The sequence below is a fragment of the Pituophis catenifer genome, unplaced genomic scaffold (assembly GCF_029215685.1).
Source record: "Pituophis catenifer annectens isolate HBS135680 unplaced genomic scaffold, rPitCat1.0.hap2 SCAF_13, whole genome shotgun sequence".
Lineage (NCBI taxonomy): Eukaryota > Metazoa > Chordata > Lepidosauria > Squamata > Colubridae > Pituophis > Pituophis catenifer.
This window is the reverse complement of record NW_027256893.1, coordinates 5,268,457-5,290,646: the sequence shown is the minus strand read 5'-3', so window position 1 is coordinate 5,290,646 and position 22,190 is coordinate 5,268,457. Positions and strand designations below refer to the sequence as shown.

The 22,190-nt window shown below is 44.5% G+C and overlaps 1 protein-coding gene across 1 annotated transcript in view; it reads left to right on the top strand.

Annotated features, from left to right (window-relative positions):
• NLRC5 (NLR family CARD domain containing 5) overlaps positions 1–14,657 on the top strand; it is a 76,364-nt gene extending 61,707 nt beyond the window's left edge. The window contains exons 39-46 of the mRNA XM_070952963.1: positions 1,207–1,290; positions 3,013–3,096; positions 3,949–4,032; positions 4,540–4,623; positions 6,379–6,462; positions 6,985–7,068; positions 7,170–7,253; positions 14,549–14,657. Of these exons, the coding sequence (XP_070809064.1) occupies positions 1,207–1,290; positions 3,013–3,096; positions 3,949–4,032; positions 4,540–4,623; positions 6,379–6,462; positions 6,985–7,068; positions 7,170–7,253; positions 14,549–14,630 (670 nt within the window). The 3' untranslated portion in view covers positions 14,631–14,657. The remainder of the gene's footprint in view (positions 1–1,206; positions 1,291–3,012; positions 3,097–3,948; positions 4,033–4,539; positions 4,624–6,378; positions 6,463–6,984; positions 7,069–7,169; positions 7,254–14,548) is intronic.
• Positions 14,658–22,190: the final 7,533 nt, after the last annotated feature.

The window sequence follows — 22,190 nt, the reverse complement described above, 5'->3', positions numbered from 1 at the left end:
TCTATGGGTTGAAATCCTGTATGGCAGTGGTGGGTTTCAAAATTTTTTACTACTGGTTCTGTGGATGTGGCTTGGTGGGCGTGGCAGGGGAAGGATACTGCAAAATCTCCATTTCTTCCCAATCAGCTGGGACTTGGGAGGCAGAGAATAGATGGGGGCGGGGCCAGTCAGAATTTTTACTACTGGTTCTCCGAACTACTCAAAATGTCCACTACCGGTTCTCCAGAACTGGTCAGAACTCGGTGAAACCCACTTCTGCTGAATGGGGAGTTGATGTAAGAAAGCTGGGCTATAGGGAGCCGTGGTGGAACGATGGTTAGAATGCAGTATTGCAGCCTAACTTTGCCGACTGCCAGGAGTTCGATCTCACCGGCTCAAGGTTGACTCAGTCTTTCATCCTACTGAGGTTGGTAAAATGAGAACCCAGACTGTTGGGGGCAAGAGGCTGACTCTGTAAACCACTTAGAGAGCCTAGTTTTTTACACACTGTGAAGCAGTATATAAGTCTAAGTGCTATTGCTATTGTTTACCATTCTAAAGACCATTCTAAAGACAGATTCTCTCTATAGCCCTTCTTGAAGCACTGCTGACCATTAGGCCTGGAGAGCTTCTAAGGTTAATACACTATATCAGGGGTGAAATCCAGCAGGTTCTGACAGGTTCTGGAGAACCGGTAGCGGAAAGTTTCAGTAGTTCGGAGAACCGGCAAATACCACCTCTGGCTGGCCCCAGAGTGGGTTGGGAATGGAGATTTTGCAATATCCTTCCCCCAGGAGTGGGGAGGGAATGGGGATTTTGCAATATCCTTCTCCCAGGAGTGGGAAGGGAATGGGGATTTTGCAGTATCCTTCCTCTGCCACGCCCACCAAGCCACACCACGCCACCAAGCCACACCCACAGAACCGGTAGTAAAAAAAATTGTATTTCACCACTGCACTATATATCAGGGATGTCCATCACGGCTAGCTGGGGAATTCTGGGAGTTGAAGTCCAGGTCTTAAAGTTGTCAAGGTTGGACATAGTATATAGTCACCAAGGGCCCATGAGTTCAATCCCTGGCAGATGATCTGAACCCCCAGAGAAAAAAAATCCATGCTCGTTGGAGAATTCTGGGATTTGAAATCCACATATCTTCAAGCCAGCCATCAAGGTTGAGAAACATTGTCCTAACTGACGTCTTTTTTTCATCCTGCAAATTGTTCCTAGTTTTTCCTGCAACAGAATCACTTCGGCTGGAGGACAGTGGATTGCAGAAGGTCTGATTGAGAGTGAGAAGCTGGAAATACTCAAGTAAATGACCTTTTGTTAATCTGGATTCACCCCCCCCCCCACCCTGCTTGTCTCTTTAAAGCAGGGGTCTCCAACCTTGGCAACTTTAAGACTTGTGGACTTCAACTCCCAGAGTTCCTCAGCCAAACTTTGGGAGTTGAAGTCCACAAGTCTTAAAGTTGCCAAGGTTGGAGACCCCTGCTTTAAAGCATTTTTTCCCCCACTTATACTTAACAAAGTACAAATATTTCTCAGCGACACGATGTTTGCTATATCTCCAGGAAGCTATTAATCATCTTTTCTCCAGTTCATGAGTGAGATAGCCTTACACTGTCCTTTAGCTTGGCCGGTGTTTATGCAGTTCTTAAGACCATCCTTTTAATTCTGACACCACCCAAGTCACAAAATATGAGGAGCCTGCTAACACCTTTCCTTGTAACTCACAAAAGCTGATGCCTTTTAGTAAAACGTGTTACGGGTAGTCCTCAACTTACAACCACAATGAACCCCAAATTTTTGTTGCTAAGCGAGATACCTGGCTAGGTGGCTCAGTGGCTAAGACGCTGAGCTTGTCGATCGGAAAGGTCGGCAGTTCGACAGTTCGAATCCCTAGTGTAGGTCTCCTGCGTTGAGCAGGGGGTTGGACTAGATGACCTCCAAGGTCCCTTCCGACTCTGTTACTGTTACTTGCTAATTGAGTTATGCCCCATTTTACCACCTACCTTCCCACAGTTGTTAAGTGAATCATTGCCGTTGTTAAATTAGCAACATGGTTTTTAAGTGAATCTGGCTTCCCCCATTGATTTTTGCTAGTTAGAAGGTTGCAAAAGGTGATCACATGACCCCAGGACACTGCGACCGTCATAAATATGAGTCCCTTGCCAAGCATCTGAATTTTGATCGTGTGACCATGGGGATGCTGCAACGGTCGTAAGTATGGGGAAACAGCCATAAGTCAATTTTTTTCAGTGCTATTGTAACTTTGAACAGTCACTGAAAAAACTGTGGTAAATCAGGGACTACCTATAGTTGGAAAATGAGGTCTGTCCCCATTCTCCTGTCCTTCCGTAAGACTGGCTCTGCTGGTTGGTCTGGGTGTCCGTTGGGAGAGTCCATCACTGGAAGTAGCTACTACAGATTAGAGTTGGAAGGGACCTTGTAGGTCATCTAGTCCAACCTCCTACCCAAGCAGGAGACCCTACACCATTTCTGACAGATGGCAGTCCAGTCTCTTCTTGAAAGCCTCCAGTGATGAAGCTCCCACAACTTCCAAAGGCAACTTCTGTTCCATGGGTTGATTGTTCTCACTGTCAGACAATTCCTCCTTATTTCCAGGTTGAATCTCTCCTTGATCAGTTTCCATCCATTATTCCTTGTCTGGCCTTCAGGTGCTTTGGAAAATAGCTTGACTCCCCCTCCTCTCTGTGGCACCCCCTCAAATACTAGAATGATTGCATCCCCCTTCCCCCCTCTCTGCGCATCCTGCTCCCTCCCTGCCCATTTTTTCATTCATACTGTTGTACCTTCGTTGTTTATTTTCATTGTTTCATTCTTTTATTATTGTTATATTTACATTTTTAATAATGTTATGTTCTACTGTTGTAAGCCTCCCATAGTAGCCCTTCCTCTTGTAACATGGCTAAATGTAGAATTCCTTCATTGCAGATCAGGAAGAAGTTGTTAGGCAATGTTAATTCTTCTTTTAATCCATGAGAGTTCAAACATCCACTCCCCTTCTCCTAGATTATCTGGGAACAATATTGGAAATAAGACTTTGGAAAAACTGGCTCCAATTTTGCCTTTCAAGAAGCATTTGAAAGTCCTCCAGTAAGTATCCAGGATAAGAATATTGCATCTGTAAAGCTGTTCTGCCTTGTATTACATTGGGGAAGGAAACCCTTCAAACTGTGTAGCAAAAGGTGTTAATGGCATCAAATAAACCTTCTGTGGCTCTCTTGCTCTCTGACTCAGGCTTAACAAAGAGAAAAGAGATAAAATTTGCTTTATCCTTGTTTTGCCAAGGGTCAGGATAGTGATCAGACAATAAGCACTAAATACCGTATTTTTCGGAGTATAAGATACACCGGAGTATAAGACGCACCTTAGTTTTTGGGGAGGAAAATAAGAAAAAAGCTGATTGGTGGGTGGATCGGCTCCCGGAATACCCCCAATCAGCTGTTTCCAGAGGTGAATTTTAGCAACAGGTTCCTTGGTTGTGAGCTCTGTGCCTTGCTTTTTTTTTCTGCCTCTGAAAGCCTCCGAAACAGAGCTTCAGAAAAAAAAGGCTTTTTTTCTGAAGCTCTGTTTGGAGGCTTTTTTTTCTGAAGCTTCTTTCAGAGGCTTCTTTCAGCCCCTGAAATCTCCGTTTGTGAGGCTGGGCGGGGCTACATTTGGAGTATAAGACGCACCCAGATTTTCACCTTCTTTTTTGGGAGAAAAAGGTTCGGCTTATGGTAAATAGATTTTAAGCCTTCATTATTAGCTCAACCATAACATAAAAAACATATATACCAAGCAATATGACATCCAAATATCTTACAGGCTACCAGGAACTCCTTGTCCTGATTTTGTATCGCTGCTTTGGGCCCCTACTCAGTGTGGCAAACTTGCAAAAAGTATGCAATGCAATGCAGTGCATTTTTCTTTTTCCCACCTAAATGTCCTCTGGTGTCCCTACAGCCTCTCTCACTGTCAGTTGGATTCCGAAGGATTCAGCCATTTGGTGGGAATCTTGGCCAAATGTCCACAGATAGAGGAAATCAAGTAAGTGACACAGGAGGTCAAGCCACAAAGAATTCTGAAAACTTTTCCTCCTTTGTAAATGATGGAGAACATTCTTCCCAAAGTATTGCAAGTAGTCCTCAACTTAGTGACCATTTGGAACTCTGACGGACCTGCCTTATGGCCTGGAGTTCAAGTTCTGACAATTGCGCTCCCCACTGGTCATATGACTGAACTTCAGCCACTCGGCAACAGGGTTGTGTTTATGCTGTTTGCAGAGTCCCATCATCAAGTCATCATGATTTACCATGATTTTGCCTAAAACCAGCTTTTATTTCTAGTTTTTGCCAAAACTGACCCTTAAACAATCCACACAAACGCTTAACAATAACCTCAAAAAAGGTTGTAAAAGCAGGTCAGTCACATGGCCAACCTGCTTTATGCCCATCACGAGTTATAAGCTCCATTACCATCGTAACTCGAGGACTGCCTCTAAAAGGCTCTGTTTGCTTGGGATCGTTGCATGATTCTCTTGCTTTCTCTTCGCAGCTTCTCAGAAAACAACATTGGCGATAAAGGTGTGATGTCCTTTATGACACCATGGCCAAAATCTTCACAACTCAGGAAGATTGAGTAAGTTTTCCGTTTCAGGCAAGGGAAGAGCTAGAGGCAGGATGCATTCTTTGTTTTAAGTCATAATGATTTTATGAATTAAATGGTTTAATAATCTAATTGGTTTGGATTCAGTGTAACGATGGGGACAAGTCAATTGTGATTTTCAAGTGAATCATTTGTGGTTTAATGGACTGTATGAATCCAGCTCATTGTAGCTTGTTCAACAAACTATACATGGTTAAACAAACCATGGCCAAGCACCCAAGCACTAACCTTGTCCATATTAAAAAGATCATAAATCAATGTGGCTTAAAACTGTGGTAGCAGACTATCACAGCTTTAGCCTCACGTTATATAATTTTAATAGGTTGTTTCACTTTCCAAATTGCAGGAAGAAAAAATCTAATCTGTTGTGATCTGGATCCACCCCAACCACTTTCTTGGCTCTACCAGTTTAGGAAGGATTCAGACAAACTGGGTCAGATATAGAGACAGACGGGGAGGATAAGGGTAGAGCAGGGGTGAAATGCTACTGGTTCGCGCCAGCTCAGGTGAACCGGTAGCAGCGATGGCGCATGGTTCAGAGAACCGGTAGCGGTGGCAGCGCGAGGCTCCGCCCACCTGCCTGGATATCATTTAACCAGGAAGTAACCTGTTTTTGACCCTCTGCGCATGCGCAGAAGGCTTTGTGGGTCCAAAATCGCATGTGACGCACGCAGAGTGCACACTTCCGAAGCGCCCTGGGGTAGAACGGAAACCCATGTCTTAAAATATTTCACCTGAAGACAGATAGAATAGCATTCTTTGGCTCAGTTTGTTGTGTGGATGGATGCTTGTGTGTATACTGTATATGTGTGTGTTGAGTGAGTCTTGATTTCTGACAGCTGCCTGAATGAGCAATTTTCTTAGCAAGATTTTTTCAGAAATGGTTTGTCATTGCCTTCTTCCTAGGGCTGAGAGAAAATGGCTGGCCCAAGGTCACCCAGCTGGCTTTGTGCCTAAAATAGGACTAAAACTCATAGGCTCCCAGTTTTCAATCTGTTGGGCATTTAACCACTTTACCAAACGGGCTCTCTTTGTTAGCGAACTGTCCTAAAGGTGCTTTTTCAAAAGGCAAATGGACTTTCTTGTTTTTTTCCCTTGAAAACAAGGGTGAAATCCAGCAGGTTCTGGAGAACCGGTAGCGGAAATTTTGAGTAGTTCAGAGAACTGGCAAATGCCACCTCTGGCTGGCCCCAGGGTGGGGTGGGAATGGGGATTTTGCAGTATCCTTCCACTGGAGTGGGGTGGGAATGGGGATTTTGCAGAATCCTTCCCCTGCCACACCCACCAAGCCACGCCCACAGAACCAGTAGTAAAAAAATTTGGATTTCACCACTGCTTGAAAACCAAGTTCTTCAAAACTGAAGAAACTTCTTGGATGAGAAGCAAAACAATTTCAAGGGAAAAAAAACTAAGAAAGTCCATTTGCCTTTTGAAAAAGCAGTTTTGGAACAACTATAATCTCGAGGATTGAGAATCTCCATAGACAGTGAATTGTGTTAATTACAGACATTATTGCTGCACTCAAAACAGTGCATTAAGCTTTGGTTAAAACTTGTTTTTTTTTTCACTATGTGTTTTAATGTGGTGGTTAGGAATATAGTTCATGATTCAATATATCAGGTCAACCCAAGGAAAAGAATCAGTTCAGTAAGCAAATGAAGTATGCACTGTGCAAACATAGCCACAAGATACAGATAGTGATCCTTTTCTCCTTTTTTAAAATTTTAGACTAAAGGTCTGTGGTATCAGCAGTCGTGCTTCCAAAACTCTAATTGTCGGACTCAGCTGCTGTCCTTTCCTTGAAGAGATTGTGTGAGATTGCATTGCTTATTATTATTATTATTTAAATGTATATGCTGCTGAACTCCTACCGTAGTGACTCTGGATGATTTAACAGATTATTCCAAACATGAAAAATTAGACATCAAAAATAACAAGAAACAAAAAAGGGCAGAGATGGCAAAATACCATATTTTTCAGAGTATAAGACGCACCTTTTTTCCCCCTAAAAGGGGGTGAAAATTTAGGTGCGTCTTATACACCGAATGTAGCCTCATCCACCCACTGGCCCCCACCCTTTGGCCTCTGCCTCCCAGCAATTTACCCAGCTCCCGAACAAAGAGAACCAGTTCGGTGATGTCATATCATCATCGCTATCGGCTCGGCCGAACCGGGAGGAACCCACCACTGAAACAGACCCACCAGTGCAGTCCACAAAGCAGAGATGCTCCTGGTTGCTATTATTGCTATTGCAGCAGAGGGATGCCTAGAAATTCTTACCCTGGTGCCCTCTTGGATAAGAATCTTTCTCACATCTGAACTTGCTCTTTTCAGCTTGTCTTGGAATAAACTTGGTGATGAAACTGCCAAAGAACTCACCATGGTTCTCCCTGGGATGATAAGGATGAAGATTCTGGAGTGAGTACCTTAAGACATCGAAGCTGCTTTGATTTTGTTAGGAAGGGGAATTTGATACAACTATCAGTAATTTCCCTTCTGTTCTTCTCTCCTCTCTTTAGTCTGGACAATAACTGTATCACAAGTTACGGCGCTTCCATGTTGGCAAAGCAGCTTCTTCGATGTCCTGGAATCCAGACTATACGGTGAGCTTTCTAGGAGTAGTAAGAGCCCCTCTCAGTCCTCTAAACAAAATTGGATTAATAGGCTGAGTTATCAACCTTCAACCTTTGAAGACCTTCTTAATCCTCCTGCTGTATAGTTTGCACGGCGCTGCAACCCAGTTGAAATCCGGCCAAGAATAAGAAGTGGATCCCAATTTTGTTAGTTGAAATCCAGTAAAGTTCTTTTGGATGCCCACCAGATGTGTGGACTTCCAGCCCCACCTAAATACTCCAGCCAGGGCAGCCAGTGCTGAGAATCCTGAACGTTCTCTACCCAAACATCTGGAGGACTGAGGTTGAACAAGGGGCGTTTGAATGGTGATGATTAGACATCCAAGGGTGTCAGCAAGATGGGGTCCAAAAAGTAATGATGGTGACCAGAATAGTACAGAGCTCTGTCTGGTTCTTATATGCATCCCACATGAAAAGAGGCAGATCTTTGATTACATTACATGCCCGCCATCTTGATTTTTTTTTTTACTACCCTTGTGGACACCCTTGGTAGCACCTAATAAGTCAAAAAGCTTCTGGTTGGCCATACTTATTGGAACTGAGAACAGCAGGTGCCACAGGAATCACAAATGCCAAACCATTGTTTGTTTTATCCATGATCTGTTGAATAAGCCATTGATTGGGTTCATCATCTGTCCTTATAATAAATCACGTTTAGCAGATTCTTACAATGATCATTTCAAAACCTGCAATGATAAACTGAGAATTAATGCTGGCAGCAGAATCGGAAAGGATTTGGGCAGTGGTGAAATGTAAAATTTGTTACTACCGGTTCTGTGGGTGTGGCTTGGTGGTGGGGGGTAATGTGACTGGGTGAGCGTGGCCAACTTTTTTTTTACTTTTAAAACCATTTTTTCTACAACCTCTTTGGCCGAAGAGATTGTAAAAAAAAAATGCTTTTAAAAGCCTCTGACGATCCCAGCAGAGTTGCCTGATCGTCAGAGGCTTTTTTTTCTTTTAAAAACATTTTTTCTACAACCTCTTTGGCCAAAGAGGTTGTAAATAAAAATGCTTTTAAAAGCCTCTGACGATCAGGCAACTCAGCTGGGATCGTTCGGAGAACGGTAGCAAAAATCCCTTCCCCCCCCAATGCCCAGCTGAGCCGCGCGATCATCAGAGGCTTTTTTTTTACTTTTAAAAGCATTTTTTCAGCTGAAGAGGTTGTAGAAAAGATGCTTTTAATTTTTTTTTTATTGAAAAAGTTTTCAAATACAAAATTTTTTCCCCACATTTTTCTCCCCCCTCCTCCCTAACCCCCCCTCACCACCCATCCCCCCATGACTTCCTCACAACAAAAACCTAATTCATAACAGATTATATAATATTTTACCATCCCCTTACTCCCTCCTCTAAATACTGACCCTTATTTACTAATAATATTATTAATATTATTACTTCCCCCTTTTACCATACATTTCAAAATATCATTTTACTATAGCATTGCGTAATAACTTCTAATTTAACATAATAATATTATTATAACTCCCGATTTAACAATAATCTGCCCTATTTCTCCTCCCCATACTTATATCTGTATATTAATACAACATTTCATAACAGCCTTCCATTTTAAAACTATGTAATAAATCCTGCTTTAACATTTAATCTTTTGTATATATTAATATAACATTTCAAAGCAGCCTTCCCCATAAATCCTAATTTAGCATTTATTCAGCTCCATCCATTTGCTCCAATCCCATAAGTATATCACTTAAGCATCCCTTTTCTTAAACTAAACAATCTGTAAACTAACCTATCTCCACCCACGTTCCTACAAAGTTGCCATACACAACAGTTCTTAATATCTTTAATCTACTACCCACCATACTAAAAAAAAAAAAAAAGTATTTCATTATATAGAAAAAATCAATAACTTTAAGTTTATAATCCATATAATATCTTCTTTAGTATCTTTCCACTAGATTGTTGAATACATCATCCATATTAGGGTAACATAGCATCCTAGTTGCAACAGATTGTTCCAAATCCTCAGTTGTCTTCTGCCCCCATCAATAATAAATCTCCTCCTATATATATAAAAAAGAAAAACAACCACCCGAGTGACATTATAATTATATTCCATGCAGTATCTATAATTGTGGTTTTCTTCAGGATTATTCATTCCCATCATCATAATGGGTAACAACCAGATCTTCTGCATGCCCCAGCGTAATTCTCTTGCCTTATAGCTTGACATAAATATAATACATTTATCAATAAAAAGAACTCCAAAATAGATAATTCCAATCCAACCAGTTTAAGGCTCTTTTCACATCCCAAAATTACGGCATTGCAGAGGTCTGCCACTCTCCTCAGGATATTGTTGACCAATACTTCGCCTCAACTGTCTTTTCATATATTCGTTCATTTTTTTTAAAAAAAAAAACTGGCTTCACTGTTGCTTAATTTAGAAATTTTTATTTTTGTGAGACCTATTTCTTTTTTTCTTTTCCTTTTGTGGGTTTGTTCTCCATCCTAATTTCCTTTCTGCAAGTTGTATATCGACTAAGCAATTTTCATTCTGGTTTATGACTTGATCTTGTTGGTCTTGCTGTAACCCATATTTCTTTTCTAACAATTGTATATCAGCTAATTGATTTCCATGCTTGTCTGTGACTTGATGAATCATAATCACGTTAGAGTCCGATGCCACTTCTCTTTTATTTGTAGATAATCCAGCTGGGGTGTCTAAAAAAATCCGAAGGCAATTTGTCTACAGAAGCCTCTATAATTCAATATTTTCCCTTTATTTCCAATTCCTTCTGCTTATCCTGTATAAAGATGTTGAATTCATTTTCAAATTTTTTTGATAAAATTCTTCCGCTTTTTCAACAGTATTTAATTGATATCTTTCTCCATGATATCTCAATATAATACCCACTGGAGCATCCCACCTGAATAGAATATTTCTTTTTTTAAGTTCAGTCACCAGAAAACCAAATTTCTTTCTTTCCAATAACATCTTAGGCGGGAGCTCTTTTAAATTTTAAATTTTTTTTAAAAAAAGCCTCTGATGATAGGTAGCTCAGGAAAAAAAAACAGGACAAGGATTAGGAGGCACCCATGGCTGGATAAAGGGAGCAGGGGGGGAAACCTCTTTAAGAATTGGGGTTTTTTTCCTTCTGTTCAATCACATCCAATTCATGGAAATTGTTTGGACAAATCTCTGCAGTTTTCTTGGAAAGGTTTCAGAAATGAGTTGCCATTGCTTCCTTTCTAGGGCTAGGAGAAAGTGACTGGCCTGAGGTCACCCAGCTGGCTTCATGCCCAGGGCTGAATTAGAACTCCTGGCCTCTCAATTTCCAGCTTGGTGCCTTCGCTATGCCAATGTGACTCTTCTTTTTTTTAAAAAAACATTTTTTAAAATTTTATTTCCAAAGTTAAAATACAAAATCCCAAAAAGAAAAAAAAGAAAAAAGAAAAAAAACCAGTTCAAAACCAGAAAAAAATGTGTATGAAAACAAGTAACAATAATACACATAGACTGTCCCCCTTGGTTGAATACTAATAAATAAATTTCAACAGTAATAGTCTCCCTCCCCTTTTTTTTCAAAACAGGTTCACAATTTATGACTCTTCTTGGTGTTTAAATGGCCCTAAATAGGTCTTTGCCTCCTTCAGCTGCCACTTTGCAATGCAAAAAGAATTCCAAATATGCACCCAAGTCAGGGCTAGGACAGCTATTTCTATCATTTTGTGGATAGGATATATATTTATATGATATGATAGCAGTATTCCAGTATTTGATCACGTACCTGGCTCCCTGCCACGTGGCGACGACCCTGCCCGAACTCCTCAATGTTATAGCCGAGGTGGCGGCTGATACCCCCAGACTTCTGGTCATGGGGGATTTCAACTTGCCATCCATTGGTGAAACTTCTGAGGTAGCTCGGGAGTTCATGGCTTCCATGACGGCCATGGACCTGACCCAAGTAATTCACGGCCCTACTCACATGGGGGGACACACTCTGGACTTAGTTTTTGTCTCTGGTCAGTGGTTGGGTGGCCTTGATATAGGGGATATAGATACTGAACCCTTGTCATGGTCTGACCACTCGCTCCTTCGACTTGACTTTCTGACCGCAGCACCCTGTCGCAGGGAGGCGGAGCCGACCAGGTGGTTCCGCCCCAGGCGCCTGATGGATCCTGATAGGTTCCAGATGGAGCTTGGGCCATTTCCTGAAACTCTAGCTCACGACTCGGCTGATGACCTGGTGGCCGCCTGGGATAGTGCGGCTGCCGGGGCTTTGGACCGGGTCGTGCCTTTGCGGCCTCTGACCCGGCACCGAACTCACTTAGCTCCTTGGTTCTCCGAGGAGCTGAGGGAGATGAAGCGCCGGAAAAGACGCCTAGAGAGCGGTTGGAGGGCCAGTCGTTCCGAATCCGACTTGACACTGGTAAGGTCTCATATTAAGACCTACCTAGTGGCGATAAAAGCGGCGAAATCTAGCTATTTTGCCACTCTTATCGCGTCATCAGATAACCGCCCAGCCGCCCTGTTCAGGGTGACCCGCTCCCTTCTCCCTCTGGGAGCGCGGGAGGACCCCTTGCAGGGCCGAGCTGAGGATTTTGTACAGTATCTGGATGATAAAATAACTCAGATTCGGGAAAACTTGGCCACTGACTGGGTTAGTTCAGACGAGATGACTGAGGCAGGCCTTGAGAATGTTATCTGGGAGGAGTTCGATCCTGTGGCTCCCGAGGACGTGGACAGGATCTTGGGACGGCTGAACGCCACCACATGTTTATTGGACCCGTGTCCCTCCTGGTTGGTGCTGGCTTCCCAGGAGGTTACACGAGGCTGGCTCCAGGGAATTATCAATGCTTCTTTGAGTGAGGGTGTCCTGCCGGCCGCCTTGAAAGAGGCGGTGGTGAGGCCTCTCCTCAAGAAGCCATCCCTGGATCCGGCTGTTTTGGCTAACTATCGTCCATTCTCCAACCTTCGCTTTATTGTGAAGGTTGTTGAGAGTGTGGTGGCGCAACAGCTTCCACAGTACCTGGATGAAGCTGTCTATTTGGATCCGCTCCAGTCCGGTTTCAGACCTGGGTACAGCACGGAAACGGCATTGGTCGCGTTGGTGGATGATCTCTGGAGGGCTCGGGATAGGGGTTACTCCTCTATCCTGGTCCTGTTAGACCTCTCAGCGGCTTTTGATACCATCGACCATGGTATCATGTTGCGCCGGCTGGAGGGACTGGGAGTGGGGGGCACCGTTTTGCGGTGGTTCTCCTCCTATCTCTCCGACCGGTTGCAATCCGTGTTGACAGGGGGGCAGCGGTCGACCCCGAGGTGCCTTGTTTGTGGGGTGCCACAAGGGTCGGTCCTCTCGCCCCTCCTGTTCAACATTTATGTGAAGCTGCTGGGTGAGATCATCCGTGGTTTTGGGGTGGAGTTCCATCAGTACGCTGATGATACTCAGCTGTACATCTCCACCCCAGACCATCCCAACGATGCCTTGGAAGTGATGTCCCAGTGCCTGGAGGCCGTGTGGGTCTGGATGGGGAGAAACAGGCTTCGACTCAACCCTTCCAAGACCGAGTGGCTGTGGCTGCCGGTGTCCCGGTATAGCCAGCTGACGCCATCGCTGGTTATTGGGGGTGAATCATTGGCCCCCACGGAAAGGGCCCGCAACTTGGGCGTCCTCCTGGATGCACGGCTGTCCTTAGAAGGGCATATGACGGCCGTGGCCAGGGGGGCTTTTTATCAGGTTCGCCTGATACGCCAGTTGCGCCCCTTTCTGGATCGGGACTCCCTACGCACAGTCACTCAAGCACTCGTCACTTCTCGTCTGGACTATTGTAACACTCTCTACATGGGGCTCTCCTTGGGGTACACCCGGAGGCTCCAACTGGTGCAGAATGTGGCCGCGCGGGGGATTATGGGAGCGACTGGGCGCTCCCATGTGACTCCTCTCCTGCGCGAGCTGCATTGGCTTCCGGTGGACTTCCGGGTGCGCTTCAAGGTGTTGGTGATCACCTTTAAAGCGCTCCATGGCTTAGGGCCAGGGTACTTACGGGACCGCCTTCTGCCACCAATAGCCTCCCACCAGCCGGTTCGCTCCCACAGAGAGGGCCTCCTCAGGGTGCCGTCGGCTAGACAATGCCGGCTGGCGACCCCCAGGAGGAGAGCCTTCTCTGTGGTGGCACCTACCCTTTGGAACAATCTACCCCCAGAGATACGAATGATCTCCGACCTCCGGACCTTTCATCGGGCCCTAAAAACTCATCTCTTTCAGTTAGCCGGTCTCTCTTGATTTTATGATTTTATGGTTGGTTTTAAATTTTGATATGGATTTTAAATTGATAAATTTTAAACTATGGGCCAAATTTAATTATTTTAAATCTATTTTTAATCGTATTTATGTATAAATGTTTTTATTTTGGCTGTTCACCGCCCTGAGTCCGAAAGGAGAAGGGCGGTATAGAAATTCGAATAATAAAAATAAAAATAAAAATTTGAGGCAGTGGTGAAATCCAATTTTTTTACTACTGGTTCTGTGGGTGTGGCTTGGTGGGCATGGTGTGGCTTGGTGGGCGTGGCTTGGTGGGCATGGCAGGGGAAGGATACTGCAAAATCTCCATTACCACCCCACTCCAGGGGAAGGATATTGCAAAATCCCCATTCCCTCTCTACTCCAGGGGAAGGATACTGCAAAATCCCCATTCCCTCCCCACTCCTGGGGGAAGGATATTGCAAAATCTCCATTCCCACCCCACTCTGGGGCCAGCCAGAGGTGGTATTTGCTGGTTCTCCGAATTACTCAAAATTTCTGCTACCGGTTCTCCAGAACCTGTCAGAACCTGCTGGATTTCACCCCTGATTTGAGGGGCTGCTACAAAGAGGAAGGGGGGGTCAACTTATTCACCAAAGCACCTGAGGGCAGGACAAGAAACAATGAATGGAAACTAATCAAGGAGAGATACAACCTAGAATTATTATTAAGGACACACTTCCCAACAGTGAGAACAATTAGCTAGTGGAACGGCTTGCCTTCAAAGATTATGGGTGCTTCATCACTGGAGATTTTAAAGAAGAGACTGGACAGTCGCTTATCTGAAATGGTATCTTGTGCTTGAGCAGAGGATTGGACTAGAAGACTTCCAAGGTCCCTTCCAGCTCTATTCTGATTGATTGATTGATTGATTGATTGATTGATTGTCTGGATAAAAACAGAACTTTAAAGCAAAGGGTCTTTGCTTTGCTGCAAATGGCAGTAGTGAGTACCATTCTTCAAATGCCTAAAATTGTTCCTTTCTCTTTCCAGATTATGGCACAATCCGATCCCAAAAGACATCGAGCAGCAGCTGGCCGATCAAGAGCCACGATTACATTTTGCCTTCCTTTGAGATGGGAGAAACGGACCCAAACTTGTAACTTCGAGGGAGATTTGTTACTATCCAAAGTCTTTTGGACACGAGAGTAAGGAGGAGTGTTTCTTGGATCTCATTAGAGAAGCCTTTCTCCAGCCCACGAATGAGACTGTATCAAATCATCCTTAGCTCTACTGGTGTTAAAGTAGCTTCATTTCAATGCCATCCTCACGAGAACGGCCAATCCAGAAGGCTGTATGTTTGGAGACACACCAACGAACTATGGGGCTTTGGAACAGAGGCTTTGGAATGGGGATTTTGGACCCCACTCAGCCTTGGGAAAAGACCTGAAGTCTGCAAAATTGGATTTTGGCTTCTTCAAATATCTTTGCTCTCACAGAGTACCAAAAGGAGGTACGCTAATTTTGCACTAATGCACTCAGAATCCTTTACAGAAAACATGCATGGAAAGAAGCATTGGATTCTGCAGTGTGGACGAACACTGGGTTTTTAACCTATATTTATTTATTCTATTTTTATCACAAGTTACTTTCATTTGGTTGATGCTGGGGGCTGGTTGAACCTGGGGATGTAAAACGAATGAATTCAATCTTCAAGGGGTTTCCAAAGACTCCCACTAGATGGCGCTCTGCCCTTATGGAATATGATAGAGAAGCAGGGGTTGTCTTCTATGGGATAGTGAAGGAAGGAAGGAATTCTAAGAATTCGGGGACACAGAAACCTTTATCCGTAAGTCCAAGATTTTGTTCAAGGAGGCAGAGGGAGGTTAAGCAGGTGGCAGAACTGAGAGGTAGAAGTTAAGTGGTCCTTGAGCTCCTGAGCCCCTGGAGATGCTGCCTATTACCCAAAGAAAAGATGGGGATCAGTTGGACTTAGCAGGTGTAGAAAGTAAGAAAGTTGACTTTGATGGAGAGATGCAGGAACTGTTTCCTAGATAAAAGAGAAGGATTTTTTTTTTAAAAAAAAGTCAAGAATGTCCTGATAATATTCAGAAGCGCACTGATGATGTTACCTAGTTGGGTCATGAAACGTCTTGCCAAGTGAACCACCAAGCTCAGAGAACACCAAGGACCCCACAGTCCTCATCCTTTTCCTCCTCCTCTCTGCAAATCCCACTCCCTTCTCGTTCTGATGATGTTACCTAGTTGGGTCATAAAACGTCTGCAAATCACCCGCTCAGAGAGAGCATCCAGGACTCCACAGTTCACCCCAGAGCTGCAGAGATTCTCTTCTGTTGAAACCACATGTGGGCATCAGATGTTTCAGAAAGCACTGGAATACATCTGCAGATGAACTTCCACCAAGCAGCAAGTGCCGTTTCTACATAAATGTTTATAAACAGGGAGCAAACCCCACACTCACTTGCACTGATAATGTTACCTAGCTGGGTCATAAAAACGCCTGCAAATCCTCAAGCTCAGAGAGCACCGGCGACTCTACAGTTCAACCCTGAGCTGCAGAGATCCTCATCTATTAGATGCAATTCAGACCGACACCTTTATATTGCTGAATAATGAGGAGGAGAAAGTGGTACGGCACCATCAGACTGTTTGATTCTGTTACTATAAAAGGTAAAGATTTCTGCTGTCCAGTCAATCTCTGATTTTAGAGGGTGGTGCTCATCTCTGTTTCTTAGCTGAGGGAGCCAACCAGAGGTGGGTTTCATGTAATTTTACCACCGGTTCTCCACCCACCAAAAATGTGAGTGCAATGCGCTGCACATGCACTTTGCTCGCACACACAGCTTGCACGCATGCACGTGGCTTAGAAAACATGGCTAAATAGGATGGCATAGCGCCCGCCCACCCTCAGGTTGCCAACATTATCTGAAAACACTTCTGTGATCATGTGGACACCATGACTATATGCTGAGGCACACAGAACACTGTTACCTTCTCACACCGAAGTGGTACCTATTTACCTACTCACTTTTGCATGCTTTCATACTGCTAGGTGGGCAGGAGCTGAGGGGAGGATGGGCGCTCACCCTGTCGTGCAGCACTCGGGTCTCGAACCCTGGCTGTCAGCTTTCCAGATGACAAGCTCAGCGTCTTTAACCGCTAAGCGATCGTGCCCCCCTCTGTTACTACAGCCAGTCTCAATAAAAGCAGTTTTTGTCTTCCTTGTAACTCCTGTTCTGATCCACCTAGTCAAATACTGGAATGAACAGTATCTGATCACACAGAGGAGCTTTCAAGATCAATCATATGAGAACAATTGAACTGAGCAAACTGTTTTCAGGAAAATCCTGACAAATCATGTCTAGAGTAAGGTGTGATTCACACCTTGCGTAAGTCATAATATTGATTGTTCTTGGCTTACTATGTTGTGAAAGTCAACTGTGTTTGTTCAAAAGTTAATTAGAAATTCGTTTTTTAGAAAATATTAGGAGATTAAACCAAGTCTCAATAGAGCAGGGGTCCTCAAACTTGGCAGCTTTAAGACTTATGGACGTCAACTGGAGAATTCTGGGAGTTGAAGTCCACAAGTCTTAAAGCTGCCAACTTTGAAGACCTCTGCAATAGAGCATGTGAACCCTAACCTTTGAGCATGCCATGTGGGTGTCCTATCTAAGTCCCCAAAATTAGGGTGTGAAGTGCAACCTCTATTTCCGTGATGGCGGACCTATGGCACGCGTTCCACAGATGGCACGTGGAGCCATATCGGTGGACACGCAAGCGTTACCCTAGCTGAGCTCCAGCGTGCATGTGCACACCAGCCAACTAATTTTCAGGCCTTCCGGGTCCACCGGAAGTCAGGAAACAGTCTGTTTCCGGCTTCTGGAGGGCCTCCGGGGTGGGTGGGGAAGGCCTGTGTTTCGCTCTCCCCAGGCTCCTAGAAAGCCTCTGGAGCCTGGGGAGGGCAAAAAAAACGGGCCTACCGTGCCACCATGTGCCAAAAGCAGGGGGAAAGCGAGGGGACTGGGGCGCATTGAACTATGGGTGTGGGCATGTGCATGTGTGACAGACACACCCCGCGCTCCCCTCACATTTGGCACGTGATGGCAAAAAAGTTAGCCATCACTGCTCTAGTTTCTAGCCAGTTGTATTGCATTGAACAGTTTAGGGAATGCCAGAGATTTGGCAAAATGGGACCGGAATCTGGGCTTCCAAATATCTGAATGTTTTTCGTGGGGATGCTACAACAGTTGTAAATGCGAAAAGCTGTCATAAGTCACTTTTTTTCGGTACCGTTGTAACTTTGAACAGTACACTAAATGGACTGCTGTAAGTCGAGCACTACCTGTATATAGTACATAATAAAATGCTGCATTCTGCCTCTCTCTAACTTGAGAGACTTAAAGGTATTATATCCTTCTGAGAAATGCAATCGAAAGCAATGCCTCTTTGGCGAGTGGTAGAAATGGCATCTTTACCCTGCAAACATCAATATTACCACTATGAACAAAACACACAAAAATAACATATTAACTACCATTAGCTTCCCAAAAGAAAATGGGATGTAGATTTTAAAAAATACACTAGCCTCAATATAGAACAAGTGAACCAGTGGTGGGTTCCTCCCGCTTCGGTCCAGTTCGGCCGAGCCGGTAGCGGTGATGATATGACCGGTTCTCCCCCCCCCGCCCTCCCACCCCCCCATCCCCCCACATTATTCTTACCTTTTATTTGGTCCCACCCCCAACCTATTGCTGATGACTAGAGGGAAAAAAACTGTTTAAACTCTTGCCACCGGGCTTCAAAGGGCTGTCCTACAGCTGATCAGTGTTAAAAGCAAACAAATGAGTTGGGTCATAAGTGTGAGGACTGGTCGTAAGTGCGAGAACCTTCCAGAAATGACTCTGACCAGCTAGCCACGCCCACCTAGTCACATGAACTCCAAGCCACACCCACAAAATAAGCCACGCCCACAGAACAGGTAGTAAAAAAATTTAGAACCCACCCCGAAGTGAACTTACAGTAATTTTTATATGAGAAACCTAATGAGCCACAATTTAATCAGTTTGATGGGTGTTTGCACCGCACACTCGAGCAAGCTGAGAAATGAAACGAAGAAGTCTAAACAATCAAGGGATAGAAAGCAGCTTTGTGATTTCATAAATGGCACATTAGTTCACGGAGCAAGAAGTTTGGGAAGAAAAGTTTCAAATCCTTCAAAAAGACTCCAACTTAATAAACTCACGTAAAGAGGGTTGATAGGGTAATCTTCGGCTTGCAACCACAATTCAGCCCAAAATTTATATTGCTAAGTGAGACAGTTATTAAGTGAGCTTTCCCCATTTTATGACCTTTCTGTTACAGTTGTTAAGTGGATCACTGCACTTGTTAATCTAGTAACATGGTTGTTAAGTGAATCTGGTTTCCCCATTGACTTTGCTTGTCAGAAGGTTTCAAAAGGGGATCATGTGACCCTGGGACTCTGCAACTGTCATAAACATGGGTCAATGGCCGAGCGTCCGAATTTTGATCACGCAACCACGGGGATGCCACAACGATTGTGAATGGAGTGGAGTGGAGTGGAGTGGAGTGGAGTGGAGTGAAGTAGAGTAGAGTAGAGTAGAGTAGAGTAGAGTAGAGTAGAGTAGAGTAGAGTAGAGTAGAGTAGAGTAGAATAGAGTAGAATAGAGTAGAGTAGAGTAGAATAGAATAGAATAGAATAGAATAGAATAGAATAGAATAGAATAGAATAGAATAGAATAGAATAGAAAGATATTGAATGGAATGGAATAGAATAGAATTCTTGATTGGCCAAGTGTGACTGAACACATAAGGAATTTGTCTTTGGTGCATACGCTCTCAGTGTACATAAAAAGACAACTCGTCAAGAATCATACGGTACAACACTTAATGATAGTCATGGGGAACAAATAAGCAGTCAAATCATATTAGGAAACAGTCAATATAAATCGTAGGGATACAAGCAACAAAGTTACAGCCATACAGTCATAAGTGGGAGGAGATGGGTGGTAGAAACAATAAGAAGATTAATAGTAATGCAGACTTAGTGAATAGTTTGACAGTCTGGAGGGAATTATTTGTTTTTAGGAGAGTGATGGCATTCGGGGAAAACTTGTTCTGGTGTGCAGTGCCCTATAGTATCGTTTTGAGGGTAGGAGTTGAAACAGTTTATATCCAGGATGTGAGGGGTCTGTAGATATTTTCACAGCCCTCTTTTTGACTCGTTGGTAGTAATTGTTGGTGGCCATTGTTTTTTCTGCAGTTCTAATTATCCTCTGAAGTCTGTGTCTGCCTTGTTGGGTTGCAGAGCCAAACCAGACAGTTATGGAGGTGCAGATGACAGACTCAATGATTCCTCTGTAGAACTGGATCAGCAGCTCCTTGGGCAGTTTGAGCTTTCTGAGTTGGCGCAGAAAGAACATTCTTTGTTGGGCTTTTTTGATGACATTTTTGATATTAGCTGTCCATTTTAGGTCAAGTGTGTTAAGGTTAAGTGTGAAAAACGGTCTTAAGTCACTTTTTTCAGTGATGTTGTAACTTTGAATGGTCACTAAATAAACTCTTGTAAGTTGAGAACTACCTGTAGTCATTTAGTATTCATTCAAAATTACATCACCACTGAAAAAAGCGACATACTTCCAATCTCTGCCCTTAACGATCATCACAACATCCCCACATACACATTATCAAAATTTGGGCACTTGGGCAACGTGTGTATTTACACATGTAAATGTGTACATGTAAATGTGTACAACAGTTGCAGAGTCCCAGCCAACTTCCCACATGCAATGTCACTATTTGTGGCCTTCCTAGACCAATGATGGCGAATCTTTTTTCCCTCGGGTGCCGAAAGCGTCGTGCTCGCCTGCCCACATCTACAATGCAATGCCCCCCCTGCGCCCCGCCACCCCAGCGCATGTGCGCACAACCCCCCGTCCTGCCCCACATCCCTGCGCATGCATGCACAACCCCCCCCCATGCCTCATTTTGGGCCTAACAGGCCTCCCTGAAACCGTTTCCGGACTTCTGGTAGGCCCGTTTTTTTGCCCTCCCCAGGCTCCAGAGGCTTTCCTGGAAACCAAGGAAGGGTGAAAATAGCCTTTCCCGGCCCCCCTGAGGGCGGAAACGGCCCATTTCTCGACTTCTGGTAGGCCCATTTTTTGTATGGGATTTGTATGCCGCCCTTCTCCTGAAGGACTCAGGGCAGCTCACAACAATAAGAAACAGAAAATACAAAAGTTAAAAGACAAATTAAATCAGAATACCCAATAAATAAGGTTAAACGTGGAAATACAAATTCAAATTCAAGATTTAAGAATTTAAAAAGCTACAAAATCAGTTTAGAGTCAACCCAGGCCCGCCCGTTGGAAGAGCCAGGTCTTCAAGGCTTGGCGGAAGGTTCGGAGGTCGCGGATTATCCAGAGCTCCAGGGGTAACGTATTCCAGAGGGTAGGGGCTCCCACAGAGAAGGCTCTCCCCCTAGGGGTCACCCATTGACATTGTCTAGCCGAAGGTACCCTGAGGAGGCCAACTCTGTGGGAGCGAACCGGGCGATGGGAGGCTACCGGTGGCAGGAGGTGGTCTCGCAGGTACTCTGGTCCTAGGCCACGTAGGGCTTTAAATGTGATCACCAGCACCTTGAATTGCGCTCAGAAGACAACTGGAAGCCAATGCAGACCGCGAAGGAGTTTTGTGACATGGGAGTACCGAGGTACCCCCATGACAACCCGCGCGGCCGCATTCTGCACCAGTTGAAGTCTCCGAGTGCTCCTCAAGGGCAGCCCCATGTAAAGTGCATTGCAGTAGTCCAAACGAGAGGTGATTAGGCAGTACAGTGATAAATTACAAATATATCTTAGCATTACAAACATCTTTAGTCCATTATCCATGGCCAGGTCAGAGTCCTAAAGTCAAATCCATATTATGAAACAAAGTGCATAGCTAAATGCAACCTCAGCAACCTTTTGCCCTCCCAGAGTCTCCGCGCAAGCCCTTGTACTTACCTGGAATCCAAAATGGGCCGGGTGGAGTCTCCTGGGAGTGGAAGGGCGGTGTGGGCAGGGCCATCCAAAAATCAGCTGGCTGGCACGCGCATGAGCGCTGGAGCTGACCTAGGGCAACGGCTCGCGTGCTTGCAGATATGGCTCTGCGTGCCACCTGTGGCATGCGTGTCATTGGTTCGCCATCACGGTCCTGGACAGTCTCCAAAATGCAACATCAATGGAGGGGGGGGGTAAACCAGATTTGCTTAATGACCATGTGATTTACTTGGCTGCAATTATTCCGTGATCCACTTTACAACTGTGGCAAAAATGGTCGTTAAATCAGGCAATTCATTTAACCACCGTGCTTACCAATGGAAATTCTGGCTGTAAGTCGAAGACTATATTCCCTCTTATCATTTCCAAGGATCTGTTTTTATCCCAATCTCAATATCAAACTGACAAAGAAACGAAGAGAATGGCACCTCTTCTTGTGTGCTTGTGCTGTGAGGGATACGTGTGTGATTAATATCTGACACTTCCCCATGTGACAGTAATCATAAATTTTCCGGGTCACTATTCCCACACGGTGTAGCAGCCAACAGGCTTACTGCCTACTTAACTTGGCCATCTGGGCATGAGAACATATGTTTGGTATGCTAAGCTTCAACAAA